Genomic DNA, 22,066 nt, shown 5'->3' with positions numbered 1-22,066 from the left:
TTATTTCTGCAATACTTCTCATTTATGCAATGTGCATGCAGGAGGAATATTATAACCGGTTCTAATTTAATGATATTTTACAAATTTCATCTTACTTTGGACATGTAAAGAATTTTTAAGTGTGGTAGACAAAAATTTGCTCAGCTATGATATATTTAATGATTTTTTTTCACTATCACCTAAAACCTTTAAATCAAGATTGTCCTTCAAAAAATATAATCCTAATTTATGGCCTGTATTATACGGTCCATGAAAATAAATGAAGTGTAATATTTTATATCTAATTTTATAATCCTAGTACATTCTTTATTTTCATTTACAATAGAGTATGTGTCCTACAAAGAATTCCTCATATACTACTATGCATTTTCCTCACAGAAGTGAGAGAAAAAAAAAAGGAGCTGTAGGAATCTTTTATATATGATTTTAAGATTTTTTTCCCTTAAGAAATATCTTCCGTAGTCAGGTGTCTTGCAGCAAAAGACAGGTTTTCAGTTTCCAAAAGCACAAGGAATTTTCAGTTCTATATAAGTTCGATAATATATAACCAAACTCAAAACATTAAGATCTTCATTCTCTATTCCTTGAATGACTTTGTCGGCTGAATATGAGCCAGCAGTGTGCTCAGGTGGCCAAGAAGGCCAACGGCATCCTGGCTTGTATTAGGAACAGCGTGACCAGCAGGGCTAGGGAGGTGATCGTCCCCCTGTACTCAGCTCTGGTGAGGCCGCACCTCGAGTACTGTGTTCAGTTTTGGGCCCCTCGCTACAAGAAGGACATGGAGGTGCTTGAGCGGGTGCAGAGAAGGGCAACGAAGCTGGTGAGGGGCCTGGAGAACAAGTCCTACGAGGAGCGGCTGAGGGAGCTGGGCTTGTTCAGCCTGGAGAAGAGGAGGCTCAGGGGCGACCTTATCGCTCTTTTTAGGTACCTCAAGGGAGGCTGTAGCGAGGTGGGGGTTGGCCTGTTCTCCCACATGCCTGGTGACAGGACGAGGGGGAATGGGTTTAAGTTGAGCCAGGGGAGTTTTAGGTTAGATGTTAGGAAGAACTTCTTCACTGAAAGGGTTGTGAGGCACTGGAACAGGCTGCCCAGGGAAGTGGTGGAGTCACCATCCCTGGAAGTCTTCAAAAGACGTTTAGATGTAGAGCTTAGGGATATGGTTTAGTGGAAGGCTGTTAGCGTTAGGTTGGAGGTTGGACTCAATGACCTTGAGGTCTCTTCCAACCTAGAAAATTCTGTGATTCTGTGACTTAAATTAGCGTCTGATAATTTTAGACAAAGATAAAATCAGATAATATTCTACCAGCAGGTGAAAATTCTTTCTTTGATATATATAAAAGGATTTAAATGAACTATCTTCAAACAATTCCTGGTTACACTCCAACGTGTTGCTAATTGTTGCAACAACCTCAAGACAGCCTGGTTTTATTTCCACATTCTCCATGCTGCTGAAAATTGAAGAAGTGATTTGGGCCGCAAAGAAGCAACTGCCTTTGCTTCTTGCCCTTTATTTTGTAATAACTATCTTGTGGCCTTTCTGTAGACAAGTCACTCATGTCACTACACAAGATATAAAGAATAAATCAAGCCCAGTATCTGAGCCATCTGTAATAAAATTTTAACTACTGATTCAAGAGATACTTTTCCATAAATTGACTCAACATACAATTGGGATTGCTCCAACCCCTTGAGACTTTATCTGCTAACAGATGATAACTCCCCCATGGCTGACAGAGCCAAGTTTAAAAGTGTTTTAGGCCATAAAGGCCTCTACAGAGAATCCAATAATGGTCTGAATTTCTTTAGGTGTTATCTACTCTTAAGTATGAACGTCTCTTTTAATCCCTGCTTTGGATTGCTGGAATTGCTGGATGGGTTGGGAGAAGTATTTTCTTACAGCTGAACTGTTAAAAAATGGTATAACCAGGTTCTAAAAAGATAAGAGATCTACTGAAAATCTATCTAGAAATATCTTGTTAGGATAAACAAAGCAAAAGAGATGAATACTGTTTATGAAAAGTACCCATCAAAGGAAAAGTCAACACAGCAGAGAAATACTAGTCAAGAAAACATCTCAAACAGCACATCATAACAGTGTGACTACTCCAATACAGAGTCTGAAGGAAATCTGGTTCTTGTAGGTTACTGAGGAAAAAGCCCGGAGTAGTCTGTGTGCTATTCATTCTTCTATATTCATTTCTTCCCATGATTCAGATGTCATCTGTACACACTCAGGTGCCACTTAGATAGGAAGCTGCAATGTATTTATACGATACACTTTATGTATAACCAAAGTGCTCTCCATGAAGAGGTGCACGAGTGCAGTCAGGGGAATCAAGGCCAGCCCCACCAAGCACCAGCAAACCCTTCAGTGTGCTGCTGCATGAAGGAATTGGGCATTAATCAGCATCAGCTAAGGTTCGCTGTCTCCTCTGTCCAGAAGAGCCCCTAGGCAAAGCAAAAAGTACAGAGATAAATGTCTATAACTTCGTTGGTCTTAAAAATCTCATCTCCTTCTGCCTAATCGTTTTTTGTCCTTCAGGGAAAAAATGTGCTAACACCCACAAACCCAAGAGGGTTTTCAGTTCAAGAATCAATTGGTCCACCAGTCCACTCACGGGGAGGAGCACTTCAGCTTCAACCCAAGCATCAAACACACAAAAATGTCAGATGACGGGTCTTTTACACACTACACCTTACCCCAAAACTCTTACAAAGAGATGGCACTGTGAACGTTTCCTGTACCCCACCTTTAGCCATCCCATATCAGGAGGGCACAGCCTCTTTCCTTCCACCTCTAAAGCATCCAGGCAAAAAACATGAAAGATGTACTTGCCTCAAACACAGCTAGCCACTGCTTAGAACAGAGAGGCCAAATACTGGGTAAAAATAATTCCTCACAAGTGATGCAGAACACCTAGTAGCAGCTGGGTGACAAAGGATGGAAAGTCTTGGAAAATGTCTGCTAGGAGAGACTGGGGAAGCCAGGAAAGGATGCTGGAGCCCACGTTCTCTGTGAGGGATGTACAGCACAGACCCAAGCACACGAAACGAGTGGCTTTTCTGAAATACAGCCCTCTGAATAAAGCATGGAAGAGCACTGTGCTTCCTGCCTTCAGCTGCTGAAAAGCCCCAAATACAAGGAGTATTTTGGTGATCAGACTGGAATGACCCACACAGGAAGAGAGCAGCAGGCTGCAGGAAAGCCTTCCATGTACCTGAGCCTCTGAAAATGGTTGGAAACTTACTGTGAGAAGTGAGATAAATTAACTTCTTTCAGTTCGATGGAAGATGTCAAGAAAAAAAAAAAAAAAAAAAAAAAAAAACACACCTTTATTCTAAACCTGTAATTCAAAACTCATACTCAAGATTTCTTTGAAGGGACTAATTGAATTCACGCTTTTTTTGACATGACCTCATTTTATTTTGCATTTCTTGTGTCAATAACTTTATGTTAAGAGCTTACACTTGGATAATTAAATCAAAGTTGGAACTCTTAGATAATTTTTTGTTCTAAGAAGCCTAAAACAATTTACAGGAGTTCAATAGAGCAGGAAGAAGATTAGGCCACCAAATGAAAAACATTCAAATGATCTTCAAAAGCTGGCCTCCCCCATCTTACCTTAGAGAGTGGATAAATCCGCTTTGATACTAGGATTTAATAAAAAGATCAAAAAAAGTCCACAAGCTAATATCTGCTGTTATTTGGGTAATTTTGTTGTTGAAGTTGTTCTGAGGACAGAATATAAACCAGGGTAGATGAAGTAAAACATGAGTTCTGTATTTGTAGACCTCCTAGGACTGAGGGATACAGGAAAACAAAAAGTCATCTTTCTTCTTTGGAAAAAGTTTCATAATCTGTCATACAATACCAGATAAACAGCAAACAGCCTTTCCACGTGATCAATTAGACATAAAATAATCTATGTCTTTGGTTTAGCAAGTGGCAGTCTGAAAGATTCAAATGAGAATACAGAAGGGCGGTGGAAGAGGAAGACAAAGACAAGAAAAAGGAGAAAAGTTTATAAGCCACTGTGAGTCAAAGGTGTATGTAAGTGGCTTGCAAATGTTTTTATTCATTAAAGAATCAGAAGAGAAGAAACTTGTGATTTTATATGCTAAGTCAAGCATTTGTCTTGTAAGTCTTCTAAGAGACAGCCCTGAAAATCTTAAATTCTATGGTTTCTTATAAAGGAAAGAGAGAGAACAAACAAGAAGAACATCCTTGAATGATAAAATGTCTAAGGGACCTGGTGGGAATTCTTCACATAAGACGTATTCTTCTTCAGGGAACAGGACTAGATGTAAACAGATGGGCTTATGTAAGTGGAATTGGCAGCTCCACAGATAGCTGCTTTCTTTTATATATGGTTTTTCAGACTCACCAGGGTATTCAGGACCACTCTGCTTAATTATTCTTAACATTTTGCCCATTTCATATCCTCACAATATAATGGTCAAATATAAAAATAATTAAAGCAAGCTGTAGTTTAAACCTCAGTGGAAACAATACATTTTATTCAAACAAACCACTTGAAAAGCAAAACTGTGTTATGAATGTTAGTCCATCTGCTCACAATAGCTCCTTTGGAAATATTTGTTTTGCTTAGAAATACCAAACCTGATTACGTATAGAGTGGTAGATGGGCTGGGGTACACCTCACATACGTGCTCTGTTATGAAATATATGGCAGAGTTCCTGGGTAGCATAAGAGTTGGAAACAGTCCTCAACGTCCTAGCTCACCACAGAGAGCTTCCTGCACAAGTACTGGTGCCATGGGGATGCTCAGCACCTCCCAGCAAGCACCATCAGTCTTCTCCCCAAACTTCTCCTCAGGTCTACCTACCAGTTAAGACTTCGGGTGAGATTTCAGGAGAGGAACCTTTTCCTTTTCCTGAGGGAGTTTTGACTGAGGTATTGTTTAATAACTTCTGTGGGACTGGTTCTCATTGATTTCCTTTCCTGTTTCTTTTCCCTGTGTTTTGCTTAGATGCCAGAAAAGAAGTGTTTACTGTACTCAGTAACCTTGTTTTCCTTGATTTTGTGTTACCATTCCCGCAGCCCTATCAGGCATCGGAGTTGTCTATTAATTTACGTAAATACATTAAGAAAAATCAATAATAAATGTGTTATAACTAATTCATGATTAAGTATTACAAGAATGTTAGATCAATCACAATACCAGTACCATGAGGCTCCACAGCCCCAGGTTCCCGTAACACTTCACGTCAGACCTAAGAGGAAGGCAGGGAGCTTCCTCAGCCCTGGCACGGGGAGAGCTGCCCAGGGAGGACATGGAGGAGCCTCACACCTGTGGCACCAAGCAAGGCCAGTGCTGGCACCCACCTGCTGCCACTGTGCCACAGGGTTTCTCTGTGTCAGACAGTTTCTCTGCCTAAATGAAGCCCCAAGTTTTGTTGCTCCATCAGCCAGTGACCCCAGGCAACTCTTTATTTTGCCAGTGCCTAAACTTAGCTTGCAAGCACGGCTAAAATATTGATCATTAATTACTGGACCTGCTACAAATGCCCATTATGCTATCAGAGAGACTCCAAATGTCATTCAGGCTGAATGCTGTATGAAGTGGAAGGGAAAAGAATACACAATAAGAATTTGATAGACCATGTTTTAAATTCTGCTTTGTTAGGGAATGCACAATCAAATGCTCAAATTCAGCTAATCCTGTACTCCAAGGACAGCACTGACTCCTGGTCGTAACACCCAGCATCTGTGTTTCATAGGTAGATGTCTGTGGCTGAAGGAATCACTTGCACATTTCTTCACCGCTAAAAATCATTCATTCAGACAAAGGCAAGGTCACGAAAAGGGGGGTGCTGCACAAACCGAAAGCCTACAGCCCTTCAGCTCTATTATTTCAAAGCCATCTGTGCATTATTTCCACCATATCCAAACAGCTTCCATCATGCCAGGAAGCAGAAAGTAAAATCCTGGCTGCTTTTACAGCTCCTGAGACACACCTGGTCAGCCTGGTTTTGTTGTTGTTTCTTTGGTTTTGTTGTTTAAACTGTGAACAGACATCCACAATCTTAGAATGAAGTGATTAAATCTTTGCCAGGATCAGTGTATTTGAGCAGGAGTTCTACAAAACCTTAAATACAAAACTACCCGAAGCAGTTACTGAGTACAAGACCTATTGCTTAATCTGGCCCGAGTGCCAGAGGAATGGAAGGTGACAAACATCACAGCAGCTTCTGAAAAGAGCCTCAGAAACTGTCAGCTGGTGAGGCTGATTTCCTTACAGGTCTAATAAACTCACTTGTAGAATAATGAAGAGGTTTAATTGAGACGTGGAGAAATGTCACACCATAGTGAGGAGTTACCAGGGCTTTTATGGCAGGAAACCACTGCTCAGAAATCTGCTTCAGTTCTTTGATGGTGCTGAGAAGCACAGGAGTAAGGGTGACCTGACTGACATAAGACACTTGAATTCCCCAAAGCTTTTGAGAACCACTGTATCAAAGGCACTCTGGAAGGGGAAGGGAAAAAAAAATGCTTTCCAAGAGGGCATGGTCAGGACAAAACAGGAACAGATTACCAGAAGAATGTAACATCTATTCTGGGACTTGTGCTAGTCAGCATATTAATAAATATTCTTTTTGAAAGGGTGGGAAGGTGAATATTGAGGTGGTACTCAATTGTAACATTATTCATGTTTTTCAAGATGACAGCACATTTCAAAGACTTGTTGAAAGATTTCAAGATGCTACAGGATTAAGTAACGGGATGGCAGATGTAGCCTGATTCTGAGAAGCTCAAAATGATTCTAATGAACAAAAGTACCTTTAATCACATGAATCCAGTAAGGACTGTGAACTACCCTTTGTCCCTCAGGACAGAGATCTTTTCACCTCAGTGGATACTTCTCTGAAAACATCAGCTTAACATAGCGTCAAGATTTATGGTGGAAAAAATAAAAGCAAAGAACAAACCCAGGAAACTTCATTATGCTCCTATTTAAAAACATGGTTTAAGCGTATCTTGAAAGATCATACAGGCCTTGTCCCTCCCCTCCATTTCTAGAAGAATGTACCCAAACTCAGATTTACAGAAGGGCAACAGGATGAAGAAAGGTGAGGAGCGGCTTATGTATCCAGGAGATTAAACAGACAAGGACTCTTCAGCTCTGAAATGAGAGTAGGGAAAGATGTGTCAGCCTGAAGATGTTAAACAAGCTACAATTATTCAGTAATTCCCACAGTACGAGAATCCGAATGTATCATTAAGAGATTTAAAGCAAAGGCAGGGAAGTATTTCATCACTGCTACAGGATCGGCCAGAAGATGAAGCACAGAAGTTCCAGAACAAATGATCAGACAGGTTTAACAGAGGAGAGAGCCAGGAAGACCAGTCACGGTACATGGGGCTGCCAGCTCTGGGAGGTCCTAATTCACAGGACACTGAAAAATAGCAGCAGAAAAAATCTCAGCTTTTACTTGTTCTGTTTTGCTTTTTTTTTTTTTTCCCGTGTCACCTCTTGCCCACTGCCAAAGATGGGAGAGGAGCAAAACTAACCATTGATAGGAGCCAGAAAAACTCTTGCTCTTCGTTTCCAGGCAGGATCACCGATGTATGCCATTCATATTCACTTACAACATGAAACATGAAAAGGGAATGATGTTTGACAAGAACCCAGCATTAAAGAATTCTCCATCATCACCACCACTCCCCTCTTTTGCTTTATTCTAGGAGCAAATAGGGTACAGTTTCTTTTCTTCCTTATTTTCCCAATCACCATCATATATAGCATTTTGCCACAGAAGAAGAAAGAGAATTAAATGCTTTATTTTGTTGCCCAAAAATCTCAGCACAAAGATTTCTTTCTGCCCAGGCCATGCATTTGCTTGTGCAAGCCTTTACAAAAGCACAGGCAGTATCACTGAGCAGTTGGAAGGCTCCATAATGAACGGCCATCTAGAAAGAGTGGATATGCGAGCTCTGCCCTCTCTCTCCCTCTCTCGAAGGTCAGTTATCTAATCCTAAAATTGCACCCAATTTTCTCCAAGGAATAGTTTTGCATAAGCATAATTTAAATTCCTCAAAGGCATCTAAGTCACAATTTTCTTAGTAGTGGGATGGCATGAAAAATAAATAAATGGAAGTTATACTTTCACGACAAAGGGATTTTTGTCTCAGGTTTCAAACTCAAACTGGAAATGCATTGCAAGTGACTAAGCCCTTTGTCTTCCCCAGACAAATACACGAGCTGGGCTATTTAAAACACAGGATCCCACCTAGAGAGAAATCCAGTCCACTTTTGGCTGTGGGGCAAAGCCCTGTGTACGAAGCCTGTGTGCTCCTAAGAATTCCCAATGCCTTGGCTCCACACTTTGAGAGGATCCGTCCCTGGGAGCATCTCCTGGACCAGGAGAGTTGCTCCTGATGGACTTCCATTTGCAGGCATTTAGCACACTATGCTGTGTCCTGTTTAGACTTCAGGAGGAAAACCAAGTATTTCAAGACAATGGTGTTTGTTGTTTGTTTGTTTGTTTTTGCTGGCCTGCAAGCCTTAAAAAAGGCTGGCAGATACTGTTGTGGAAGCAAACTGCTCATCCTTTTTGTTCTCCCATTCAGCAGATGCGATGCCTGCCCTTGCACATCCCACCACCACAAGCAGTTAATGACTGCAAGTGGCAGCAGCATGACTGCAGATGCCCTAGACTTTGTCTCACTCGCCCTTTTCCACCTGGCCCTGCAAAAAAGCAAGCAAGACTGGTTCATAAAAAACAGCGAGCCCTCCTGAGACATCTATATGGAGATTATATCGTTAATCAATTTATTTTGCATAACCCCGTGGATCACTTGCTATTGATGATTAGGCATTTTAGCTCCTCTGACAATTTGTCAATAAAATAAAAATAAAAAAGGCTATGAACAGCATACATAATTTAAAGATGATCTCCTGCTTGAAAAGAGATGCCACTTATAAAGGTCTGAAAAGAATTAGTTTTTGAATGTATTTCATTTACCAAGTGGACGAGCTATTCCAAGGAATCAAAAAATTTAGTGTTAATTACTACTCTGGTATCCACAGTGGGTTACTTGTTTACTAAATGAGAGGTGAATAATTCTCCTTTAGAGCTCAGTTTAAAAGGTATATTGAAAAAATATCAAGCTTGATAAAAATGTAGTTTCTATGTTGCTAAAAGTATGCTATTCAAATTCAACCTAGGCTGGGAGTTTTTACCAAAACAGAAGTGGAAAGCTAGATATTGCTAACAGATTGTTGCAGATTGTTTAAAGATCATTTTATATGAAAACATCTGACATTTAGCTTCAAAACTTTCTAGAGGCAAATATGAAATTTGCTTCCTGAAAGGATGGGAATGGCACGCAAATTGACCAAACTACCTAAATTACCCTTGAGCTTGAAACAAGATACTTAGGTTGTCACAATACATTTTTCTTTTTTTTTTTTTTTTCTTCTCCAAAGTATCCAAACTGAATGGACTACCAGCTTCTACCCAAGTACTTGCTTCCCTTAAGTCAAATCACCCAATTTCTTCTTACTATGAGCGTATGCACTACCCTCACTGCATAATGCTGGATCGATCCACAAAGCTACCAGTTAACTGATGACTCTCGGTTAGTGACAAAAATATACTAAATTTCAACAGTGATGAAGATGCAAATGGCTGCCCCCTTACAGATTACCGGACCCATTCAGTCCTTGGCAAAGAATGTCATGGCTGTTGTACCTTGCATATTGAAAATATAGAAAGCACACCCAAATACTAAATCAATAGTATCTTACTTCAAAAATCCCTTCTTTTTATTACTGGATATGAATGATGAATGCAGTATTGATTCATTTCTTTACATATAATACAGATGCTTCACTCAAAACACAAGACCTGGATACCTGTGAGGCTGTAATGACCTTCAGGAGCCCTCGCTCTGACTGTCTGCAGGAATAAGCTAATCAGGAGATGAAGCTCTTGTATCTAAGCCAGGCTGGAGATGGAGCTGTGCAGTCTGAGTGAAAGAAGTGAGTTCTCATTCAATCACTGTAAATACATTCAAAGTGGGAATTTGCTAACTGTAGCACTCTGTAAGCTGGAAGTAATATAAACAATAAATATAAAAGAGAACACATGGACCTAATAAAGTCACAGAAGCAGTAAATGCTAGAAATGAGATGCTGAATACATTCATATTTTAAGACTTGTGCTTAGTTTAAGTGGGATTAGAAAAAAAAAAAAAAAAAAAAAACAACCTGTTGAAAACCATTTTAATTCAGTTTGTGGAGAGCTGCTGGAGAATCAAAATTTTGATCAGCTACGTCTCACTTGGGATGCATAAACCTCCAATTACTTTCAGCTTCTGTTAGTTTAATACAAGGATGGCAAAAATCATGTGGACATTCCCTTCATTTACTTTTGGAACAAACAATTTGCTCATCACCATGTTTTGGCTGACTGCCTGAACAGCTGAAACTGTTGTTCCTCCTTGAAGAATAACATTTAACCAGTCAAATAATAATCCGTTCAACCTGGGGTCCTCAAAAAAACCCTAACAGGTCAATATATTGCTCTAATGAGGTACAACCCTGGCATCCAGAACATTGTTTTTCTGCTGGGCATATGCAGGCAAGTGAGAAGGGAATATTTAGTACTACAGTATCTACTCGAAAAAGGCTGGCTCTATTAAATAGCTGTCCATCTTCTTGCACTCTGGGGAAGGATGCTTTCCTCTCGAACAAAAATGAAGGGAATATCAATGGGGCTAATCTCTTCAAAGTGCTCAGAGCTCAAAGCAATTGCCTGCAGTCCTACACAGTCCCCACCCTCATTAGCTCAGCAAAGAAAACACAGCAAAGACAAAACAGTGCTCTGCAACGCCAGCGAAAATGTAAAAAGGGGGGTTCTGAGCCACCTCCCCTCCCTTTCCAAAGGACAAATATTTCATACATTTTACATTATGTCTGCACCAACAATGAAGTCATATATTTTAAGAATCCCTTTTCTTTTCTGTCTAACATATTTAAATATTGGGGAGCTTGCTCGTATTGAAAAATGGCCGTGACACAACAGAAATACGGTGTGGCACAACTCTTCTCCTGAGCAACAAAGGGGAGAAATTCATTGCCAACTTTTTTCCCTTCTGTAAAAGCGCACCAGCCAGAAATCAGAGAAGTGATAGCTTCCCACCCCGTGGTACAAGGAGACCAAATGATCCGTCAGTCAGCTCGCGCTTACGTAAGCTCCGTAGTACCCACCGCCTTCAAATTAGATAATTTTACGGTCAGGAAAACAAATGCGGAGAGCAAGAGAGGAATGAAATACAGCAGCACTGAGGGGAAAAGCGAGAATTACGAGACAAGGAATTATGGCTGAATAACACAGTCTTACAGCACATCCTTTTACTCCCATGCTGGCCGTAGGAATAATTAAGGATGGTCACCAGATGTCCTAAGCACTCCTTGGAGAAAGACAGACATGTTGCTGATCTGACTTCCACGGCCAGGCAGCGTGATGGAGACAAGAAAATAGGGCATGGGTTGTGTAAACCAACTCAGTCCACACGGCAGTTTCTCCAGGGAGCCCACTAATGGATTCGTCAGTTCAAGCACGCCGGCTGGGCAGGCTACCTAGGGACAAAACATCAATACTGGTGCGCTGCCTACCAGCACGCAGCTGGGGCAACGGCACTTGCTTGTTGCACAGCTCCACCAAAGCAGGGATTTCAGCGTGAAGAACAAAGCACAAAGGCTCTGTCTTAGCGTGGCTGAGGTGAATCAGCCCCCCACCGTTTCCCTCTGAGGGACAGGTTTTGAAAATCTGCTGCTGTTTGCCTTGTCCCATTCTGGAAGGAAGGAGGAAGAACTTTTTCTGGCTGATTGCTGCTTGGCCCAGCTTCTGCAGAGATGAAGAGCTGAGAGGGCATGCGTGAGACCAGCACTTGGGTGCGGAGAACTGACACAACAGCACTTGGAGAGGATCTGAAGCCAAAGAAACCAAAAATGTTGATCACCAAATGAAGAATGGAGAGCTAAGATGTGGGTGGCTGCATCTGTGCCCAGCAGGCAAAACTATTAGGCATGTGGATTAACTATAGTTAGTGGAAAGAGAACAGGAGAATCCTTAGTTTGTATAGAAGAGGGTGTGTGAGGCTGCAGTGAAAACACACAGACCTTGCCATGCTGAAGGTGGCCCTCCTGGACAAAGGCACTCCTGGACTCCAGTGCAAACCCCTACGATTGTTCAAACCCTCAGCAAAGACAGGGTTCTGAGGGAGCAGGCATAAAAACCATTCCTGATGGGAGAAAGGGGAGGAAATGAGTGTCCTGCAAGAGTACAGCTTATGCTCTTCAAATAGACCCATGAAAAGCTTGAATGTGGAGCAAAGCAGGCAAATTCCACACATCACACCAAGCGCTAAGTGCAATGTGGGAGAGCAGCACGGTGAAGGGAGACAAGGAGGAGAATTAAAAGAAAAGAAGCAAAATAGAGGAACTAGTCTCAGTTCTCTAAGGGATTGGAAAGATGTGATCTGAAACATGGCTTGGTAACCCTGCTGCCCTCCTAGGTGGAGCTACAGCACATCCAAAGTGATTAACGAGCACAATCAGGAGCTGCCCGAGCCCCGTCTGGAAAAGCCAGGACAAGTCCCAACAATTACACCTGCAGCTATTTCAATCTACGTTGAGCTCTTTGCATCCCAGCATAGACTTGCAGGGTTAACTACACTCATGATGCCTGCCCGATCAGTCCATGCACCCAACAAACGTGTGCAGCAGCGCCCCATCACTTCGTCCATGGGTGCCAAGTGCTGACTCCCAGATACCTCACACATGAGCACCTCATCAGGCCATGCACGGGTGTGTTACCAGTAGACACGCAGCCTCTGAAGGATTATGCCTGCGGCAACCCTCACCAGCACAGGGACACCCAAAAGGACTGCAGCCTGCGGGTGACCTGCGCTGGAGTAGTAGCAGCAGGGAGCAGCAGAGGCAAAGCAGCTTGGAGGCCAAATTTGCAGCAGGCAGAAGCCATCACACACACAGCCCCAGCCTCCTGCATCGCCTGCTGCTGCAGCGGAGGAGCTGGGAGAGCAGAGCACTGCCCGTGGCTCAAACAAGGCAGGTGGAGACTGGGCACAGAGGGGCATGAGATGCTTGGCTTAAAATCAGGCTGCAAAAGGGGGAGGAGAAGCATTTACATCAGTGCTCGCTTCATTCTTCATGTTTTCTTTTGTCTCAATACCCGAATGAGTGATCAGAAGTTTCTGTTAATTGGCAATAACTTAAATTAAGTAAAAATTTCCCAAGTTGAGACTGCTTTGCCTGCAACAGCTCATATATACTCAAAATGAGGTAGGGACTCAGGCACTGAACCACAAGGGAAAAAGCACCCTAAGGAATCAATTGATGTTATCAAGTAATCTGCCTTGGAGATTAAAGAACACACAGCAATAAAGTGTTGTAATGAAAAAAGCTTTTTAGTAAGAAATGGGGGTCATAGGGAAAAACACACATTAATGTCAGCACATAATTGCACTATATGGACAAAATCAGATTGCTGCTAAAAAGATTACTGTGGTAAATTCTGCACTAGAGGATTTTTTTCCCATCAAGCGTGACTTTAACTATAAGCAAGAGGGCGACAAATATAGAAAAACAAGGTTCATAAAATGCAAAAAAAAGTGAGATGGGGAGTCAAGACCCCATCCTGCCCCAGCTCTGCTGATATCTGGGCTCATCTCTGGTCGACACAGACCACTCCGGAGACTAAGAGGCATGGGGTGTCCCCAGCTCTCCTCGTATCCACCAGCAAATGGCAAAATCCACCCTGCAGCTTCCCAGCAAGGGAGAGCTTCTTCCGTCCTAGACAAATCCTTCAGCCTGTCAAGATTAAGCTTTATGTACTCAGCACCACTTGAGTGATATGAATTAACCAAAAAAGTGAAGGAAAAGGGGAAAGAAGGAGAAGATCAGTACCTGGCGTCTCAATACCTGCTTGTCTTTGCAGCCAATCTCCCACCTGAAATTGAGGGAATCAAAAAGAAAATTGAGTGGGCACCTCACTCACTGCAAGATCAAACTCCTAACTAAATAAGACTGCCATTTAATAAATCAGTATTACTTACATTTAAGAAATAGGATATATACTCCACTAGGCACGTGCAAATTTAAACAAATGCAACTTCTGCTTCTGAATCCTTCTCCTCCATTTACAGGGGTTATTTCTGCCAGCTCTGTTCTGAGCACCCAAATTGCTACCAGATAAGGCAGCTTAAAACTGTAATTCTGGGACTTCGACTGAAGACCCAGTACCAGCAGAAATTCTGACAATCTAAGGTTTAATTTCTCTGCCTTCATCCCCTGTGAGGCCTGTGTGGATCACCTGTGGCTTTAATAGTATCAGGACTAGCCCAAATAATGTCTAGTGCAAATATTGAAGGTGCTGCAGCACTGACATCCCAGCAAGCCTGCCAAGCACAATTCTGCATTCAGTAAAGGGTGGATGCTATGGAGACACAAATTCATAGATCACTATTTAACACCAAAAACAATTCAAGGCTGAACAGCAAACGATCCTGTCACCCGCTGGGCTAATGGCCAACTCCTATTAACAGTCCTGTGTAATGTCATGTGATGGTGTAATTAAGCAAATTAAGCTAGCTTTTAGATAGCAATGCAGAGCAGCTACCCTAACCTCACCATGGCTGAACGCGGTACCATTTGCTCCGTAGCTACTTCCTAGCACCATGTGTCTTTTGCGTCCCCCAAACTCCTATCTCCCAAAATAAACCACATGTATCTCCAGGTGATGTCAACTCTCGCATTTCTTCACTTTCACACTAATTTGCAAACTTTGCATTCTTTTGATATACTCTCGTTGTACCTGCAGATCTCAAAATGCAGCACTAGGCTCTTCCTAGGCTGTTGATTTTGGACTACTGTTTTAAGGAAAGTTGCTTGGCTTGTTTTAATACATAATGATAATAATATTAAGTATGTCAACAAGTAAACCAGAATCCTCTACAGCTTCCCTACCTCTTCCATACTATTCAAGGCTGTGTTGTGATTAATTGTATTAAGTACATTTTCTGAACAGCAACTGGGAACGTCTAAGCTTAGTGACAAGATAGGAGTAAGGGATTTGTGAATGCTGCAGAAGAAAATATGCACGTGCAGATGCTGGGTGACTTGCATGTGAAAAAAATAAAACTGAATTCAATGGAAAGAAAGCAAAAAAAAAAAACGATCAACAGTTACTCATGCTTTGGTCCACCCTGAAAGTAAGCACAGCTGGTGCCCTCTCTGAGGTCTGCACACAGAATTCAAGGGCCGTGCTCCTTGGTGGTTTTGACACCAAGGACAATACTGACCATCAGTGCCGGCAGGGGGCTGAGTCCCACCAGCTCCAGCACCACGTCTCGTTCCAAGACCATGAGATAGTTTCATAAAGATTCATGAAATGCAATAGTGATCAATTAATCATGTAATTAATTTCTCCCCATCCACAAGTGGACCACAGAGAAGAGTCCACCTGCCAGCTGAGCGAAAGGAAAGCTAAGGCATGAGGAAGCAGACCAGACATTATCTAAAGCAGAAAGATACCCAACTCCTTTTCATTAACTTATTTAAGATCTGAGTGAGGCTCTGAGAAAGAAGAAAATAGCTTCATGGTCAAATGTTTTACCCATGAATAGCGTTCAGACCAGGAGAGTCAGCAAAATCCATCTGCCATAACGCCACCAGGTGAATCGCAATAATTGTCAAACTCATTCTTGGTGCTAGCTCTTTGTGAAGCAGCTCCCACCCAGCACATCTCACACTGCGAGCAGATATCACCACTTAAGATAAAAGGTAAGATGTTTCTGACTACATTACATCTGCAATTATAATTAATTAAAAACAAGACAAAGGAAAACCAAATAAGGTATTTGATTAGTTGGGGCCTTACTATCTCTGACCTCAATCTCATTTGCTGATACCGCCAAACTTTTCATAAAACCCCTCTATCTATCATTATTAGCTATAATTTAAATAATTACCGGGCAGAAAAAAAAAAAAGAAAAAAGAAAAAAAAGGTAACTGTTTAACCATGGCTCTATAATCTAGTAATTAAATCCACCTGCAGGAAGCTGAACAATTTGTTTCCTGTGTGTATGACTACTAATGCAGTCAAGTATTTTACACGAGGTGGTATATCATCACCAGGAGAAACCGAGGGACGCAGCCAGGAATTAAGCCACACTTCGATAAGGCCAGAAAAACCCACCCAAGCTTCTCCCCAGACAGAGGTCCCAGATGAGACAGGTGTGCCAATGCCCATCAGGCTGCTAGGTGAGCATGGGACACCTTCTCCCAGCCCCGTTTGGGTGGTTTTTCTTTTTGGAATATTCTGGCTGTTTGACTTATTTCAATACAGTTCCTATTTTTAGCTAACCCCGTTCAAATGACTGAGTGAATAGTTTGAGCAAATCCACATACTGATCAACACATTGTTAAAAAAATAATTACTGTTTAGACAAACAATGCAGGAACTGCTGGGTCATTTGTCTAGCCCTCTGCTGTTGCAGAGGACCACGTCATGCAGCCACTCCCACTGATGCATCAAGGGCCACCTTTGGATCACTCAGGCTCACTTTGGTTTAGCTAGCATGCGTAGAAGGAAAAAAATAAACAAAATAATGCCAAAATGGTATCAGCATGAGTTAAGCATTCACGTACTCAGGAGCTCTGCCTGGGTCCCATGCTGCCCTGCTTACAGGAACCAAGCTGGCTGCACCCAGGTTTGCTGGAACCACTGCACCGTTACACTCAGATGCAGCACAGAAAATGCATTGCTGCCAGCCACAACACTCGCCCAGCAAATTATAAACTGCTCCGTAACGAACAAGTAGCTGTGTGCTTGTACCTCTGCAAGGTACCTACATACTCTGACAGGCGCTGCCTGTGCAGCTTGCCCAGGGTGCCTTTCCCCAAGCCCCCAGCTAGGGCACACAGGGGCTCTGCTCAAACCCCACAAGCTGTGAAGAACTCTCTCTCTCTTCCCCAGGTACTTTTGTATCTTTAGTAGGTGCGACTGCGTCCCGTTATGTTATGCCTCGTTCTGATCATCCATATCAATTGGATCTCTCTGATGTGTGCTTACTCCTGCAGAGAAAATTTTGGATTTTATCCAGACGTTGGAAAAATTTGCCCATTTAGATTGCCTGAGGCCGATAACCTTTCCACTGGAAACCTCCCATCTGGCTAGAAATATTGCTCCTGCACTCTGCAGGGATGTGATTCCTTTGCAAATAACCCAATATTCTACTCCAGAAATGCAGAACTGCCTCAAGTCCTAACCAAGAAAAAATGAGCTCTTGTTCCAAATTACACACATAAATAGAATAGTCGTTAAATTTGTCTTTGGGAAGCGGTCAAAAATGGACAGTGTCAATGTACTTTATCCCCTGGAAATGAAAATACCCTATTTAACAGTACAGCAGAGAGATCTGTGAAAACACTACAGAAAGACTAGAGTTTGATGGCAAAGTTTTCTGCCAAGAGATTATTTGTATTATGGATTCAACAGTATGTGGGTCATTATGACAAAACGTGCTATTTTTTCTGTTTAAATGATTCCTTATTTTTCTATTTTCTCTCTTATTTTTCTCTAGTGAAACATTTTATGCATAAAACACAAATGCATGCATTTTTTCCAATAAAAAAAAATAAATAATATATTACATTCTATACCATTATACCACGTCATATCATATTATCCTACCTTTGAGTAAGAATGACTTTCTGAGTGAAGATCAAATTCCATGCTGCAATGTAAATGCCTGTCCGTGCTTTGGAATTGAGGATTAATAATATTTTTAAACAACAAAAAAATATATTTTACAACAGCCCCTCTTTAAACGAAAATGCACCTTCATTCAGAGTACTGCTGACACAGTAATACAAGGTTGATGATGAAAAATAACTGGTTATTTCAATACTTTGTGCACAGTAAGCACTCCTGTCAACACAATCAAGTTCTGAGGCAATTATAAGAGGACTTAGTAAGGTGGTTATGAAATGCAACTGTAGAATTAGCAAATAAAAAGAACAGACAGTACTGGAGAATACATGTGACTAGAACAGAGGAAATCTTGCTAAGTTTTCGGTGAGAATTTGTGTTTTATGTAATAATTTTGCAATTGCACTTCTTTTTATTGCACATTTTGCCTTTTCTATAAACAGAACATTAGGCCAAACTGCCGATCCTGTCCAGAAAACACGTGCATCGACCGCCAGTTGGTACTATTGGGCATCTTGTCTTTTGAATGAACACATCTGTGTTGTGTCACACATGCTATCTGGCTCCAGAACTGCAGATTTCAACGTAAAATAAGTCTTACATAAAAAAATAGTTGGTAAAGGTTCCTACCAGAGTAATCAAAGGCAGCTTGGTTGGCAGGACGGGGGCCAGCATCCACGGACATGATGGGGACTGACTGCCGAATGTCCCAGAGCTTCAGCACACCGCGGGAGTCACAGGAAGCGATCATATCACCCTGGTGATGGTGGAGACAAAACCAAGGCATCACTCTTGTATTTTTGAAAAGAAGAAAGCATGTGAAACAGGGCTGGATACCCGTGGATGCTAGATATAGTGACTGTATGTATTTAAGTAAATGTAAGTTATTATTTGTTAGGTTATCACGATCTCTTGAGCACTACATTGACTTAAATACCAACACTGCTATAGGACTTCTGAAGAAAACACTCCCATGCTGCTCCTCAATAATGATTAAAAAATGAAAATTAAAAAAAAAAAAAAAAAGTGACAGAAAAACTTTGATTATGCAGCATAGGAACAAATGCAAAAATCAAAGAAGGTTGGGTAAAGGATGCCCAAACGTCTTTTTGGTTGGCTAATTCCTAACCATAACAGAAAGAAACCTCTAGCTACCCATATAAAAAGATCTACATTTTATTTAAACCTCCAATATAAAGATTTAAAATACCAAATCCCCAAACCAGCTCAACTGGTGTATGTTCAGAGTCATCAAAGTTTTTTCCTATTTGTGCAACGGTGCGAGAATAGATTAACAGATATTGTTTTGAAGGAGAATCGCAATGATACAGAACTGAGAATCAGGTGAAACACCAGCAAAGTGCTGCATCTGTGACTTTTGTTGTATTCAGTTAATTTTTATTTCTTTCATGTAAATAATGCATGCAAGAAAATGTGCGGGGTCATCTAGCAAATACGGGAATTAAGATCTGAAAATATCCACTGCCTTCTCAAGCAGAAAGTAATGGCCGACAAAATACTATCACGGTGTAAGTTTAATGAAATCTTTAGGTCCATTTGGAGGAGACCTAAATTGTCTAAACTCCATTCTAGCTTGTTACAGAGACTAATAGAGAGTAATACACAGAAACAAAGCAATCATTGCTTGGAGAATTCATTCAGCTGGCGATGAATAAGCTCTCAGCACTCGCTGTTTTGCAGGAAAGCTCGGTGACCAAACCAACACCATGTTATGGAGAACCTATTTGTTTAACTGTCTGTTCAGCTGGACCTGCTTAATTCGCTTTCATTTCACCCACTCAGCCTATACAAATGACAAGGTCAAGCAGGCCGAGCAGGAAACAAAACAAACAAAAGCAACAGATACACTCTGAATTACAGCAGGGTTTGAATTGGATCTCAACAAAGCAAATTTTGAGTCAGAAAAATAAAAAGCATCACCATGGATGCTTCCCCGTCCCTGACGCATTTCACAGACTCTCTCAGACTCTATTTTCTGGGCTGAGCAGCTTAGTTTCTTCCTTCTCTCATCCCCACCCTTTTTCAAAACAGGCAATTTGATAAATAACACTATTACACGTATATTTTGGCTTTAGAATATGTTTTCAGACTTGTTTTGGAGATGTCAGACATACCTAGTTCACTGCCACAAATGCTCTTTAGCTGCAGCTTTGGTAGCTTAACAGCTCCAAGTGAGCTCAGCTGAGGGCCCATCTGGACACGACTGCACAAACCCAGGCAGCACAGGTACAGCAGACCCCCCAGTGGGTGCTCTGCGACTCCTCCTTACGTCAGCGGCATTCGTGTCAATGGATTTTGGATACATTTCTCTCTCAAGTGTTAGCATGATCCAGCTAATAGATCCTAACAGCACCAAGAACGCTTCACTGAAAAAGAAACTGCAAATATTGATCAGAGACGGTCCCCAAATGGTAGAGCTGACCTTGGCTTTCCCACTGACTTTGAATGAGAGATCATTACTAGCTGCCTCATTACGAGGCAAACAACCTTTTAGTACTGGGTCTTCCTTCTGAGAATTAATTTCTGCCACAGGAGCTGGCAACCACAAGAGAAGACCCATCCTCTTTCAATCTTGTGATCCTATTCTCTGCCACGTTTATTGTCTCCTGATTTTTACTCAAGATCAAACCTGTCATAGGTACCAGATACCTTGAACCACCCTAACCTGTTATTTTTTTTTTTGGAGGCAATTTGTGGACACACCAGAAGGAAGTAGCCCCCATGATCCTTGCACACACCACTTGAACAGAGAAACATGGCTTGGCAGCCATCTGGAGAAGATGGTCCTGCTCCCAGGGGTTTGTGATCCATCCTAGTAGCACGATCAACCAGCTCTTGCTGTCAGAAGTCTGCAGACTTTCCATCGTTTTCCTCCCAGATGCCTGGTATAAACACACTGTGCATAAAACGCAACGTTCAGCAGCACATTTTGCATGACCCGCATGAAAAGGCAGCAGAGCTCATCTGCAAAGAGTTGAGAAAGCGCAGGGCTCTGGTGGTAACACAAAGCACATGCCAACAGGTATTTTATCAGCCTCAGCATACTCTGCCCACAAGCTTATTAACAAATGCATCAATTACTGTTGCTACCTAGGCAGCTGCTGCACTAAAAGCATACCGCCAGGATTTTGTTAATGAGCCGGCTATTACATATCACTTCTTGATGCCATCTCTATCACATACCTTCTCTAAATCAAGTGAGCTGGAGATGTGGGATAACAGCTTCTCAATAGGAGCAAATAAACCAGGAATGTAATCAAGCTTAAGGACAATTTGAAGCTACATGCCACTCAGAGAAGAACAAAGGGCTAAGTCACAGCTAAATGAACTCATTTGCCCCAGCCAGGGGCCATTTTCAAAAGCTTTAAAGTGGAATCCCTTTGAATTCTTGCACGAGCTTCTGGCTTTTTCAATCCTTTTGCAGTTATTATTTAGTTATTCACGGCAGAGCCCTCTGCCTTGCTCTTCGCATCCTTCATTTTGCTTCTTGCCGCACTAACATCTTTTTTAGATGTCTTTTTAATGATACATTTAACTGAACAGCTAGCTGGACCAGCAGGGCTGGATGATTTTCTGACATGTAAAAGAAGGAGACAATGAGATCCAAGGAGGAGATGTGTAAGAGCAGATTTACATTGTACTGATTTTAATTTACACTATGTTTTACACTGTAGCAGCCAAAGCTCAGTTCTGCTACTTTCCCTAATCAAAGAGCATGTCGGGCCATTCATAAAACTGGTAGGAGTTTCCTCCTAGCCTACATAATCCAGCTGGTACTTCTGTGCGTGTGCATGCTAAGTAATTAAAGAATTTACACAAGGATTCAATTAGTCTGGATTCAAAGCCTGGTTCTCTTCCAGGCTCCACGGGACTTTGCCTTCACAGCTCCACCTCCTGACTCCTTCCCTGCCCACTCGGTGCCCAGCTTTGTGCTGCAGACCTCTGACAAAAGGGGTTCGTACAGCAGAACCCCAATCTCATATGGCACTCACAACCCATGGTAAAACATCTATGTGTAACCACAAGATGATATCTGCTGATCAGAAATGATTTATATCATTTCCATGAAATTTTTAAAGTCCTTTTTCCATCTTTTTTTTTTCTTAATATACATTTTTCTAGTGAATATTATTACCTAGAGTAATCACCAGGGTACAATTGGGACAATAGAGACAAAGTGGGACTAATGGCCAGGTACAATTTAGTTTCACTTCCTGAAATGACTACAGATCAGTAAGACGTGAGCTGCAACAAGTGCTTTTACCTAACGTAGACTACAGT

General features: G+C 41.7%; 1 protein-coding gene across 1 annotated transcript in view; it reads right to left on the bottom strand.

The window, feature by feature from the left end:
- Positions 1–22,066, bottom strand: part of SPAG16 (sperm associated antigen 16) — a 381,187-nt gene that overhangs the window by 78,812 nt on the left and 280,309 nt on the right. The window contains exon 15 of the mRNA XM_032190097.1: positions 18,395–18,521. Within this exon, the coding sequence (XP_032045988.1) occupies positions 18,395–18,521 (127 nt within the window). The remainder of the gene's footprint in view (positions 1–18,394; positions 18,522–22,066) is intronic.

The sequence above is a fragment of the Aythya fuligula genome, chromosome 6, assembly GCF_009819795.1.
Source record: "Aythya fuligula isolate bAytFul2 chromosome 6, bAytFul2.pri, whole genome shotgun sequence".
Classification (NCBI taxonomy): domain Eukaryota; kingdom Metazoa; phylum Chordata; class Aves; order Anseriformes; family Anatidae; genus Aythya; species Aythya fuligula.
Note: the sequence above shows the minus strand (reverse complement) of the source record. Positions and strands in the feature narration are given on the sequence as shown.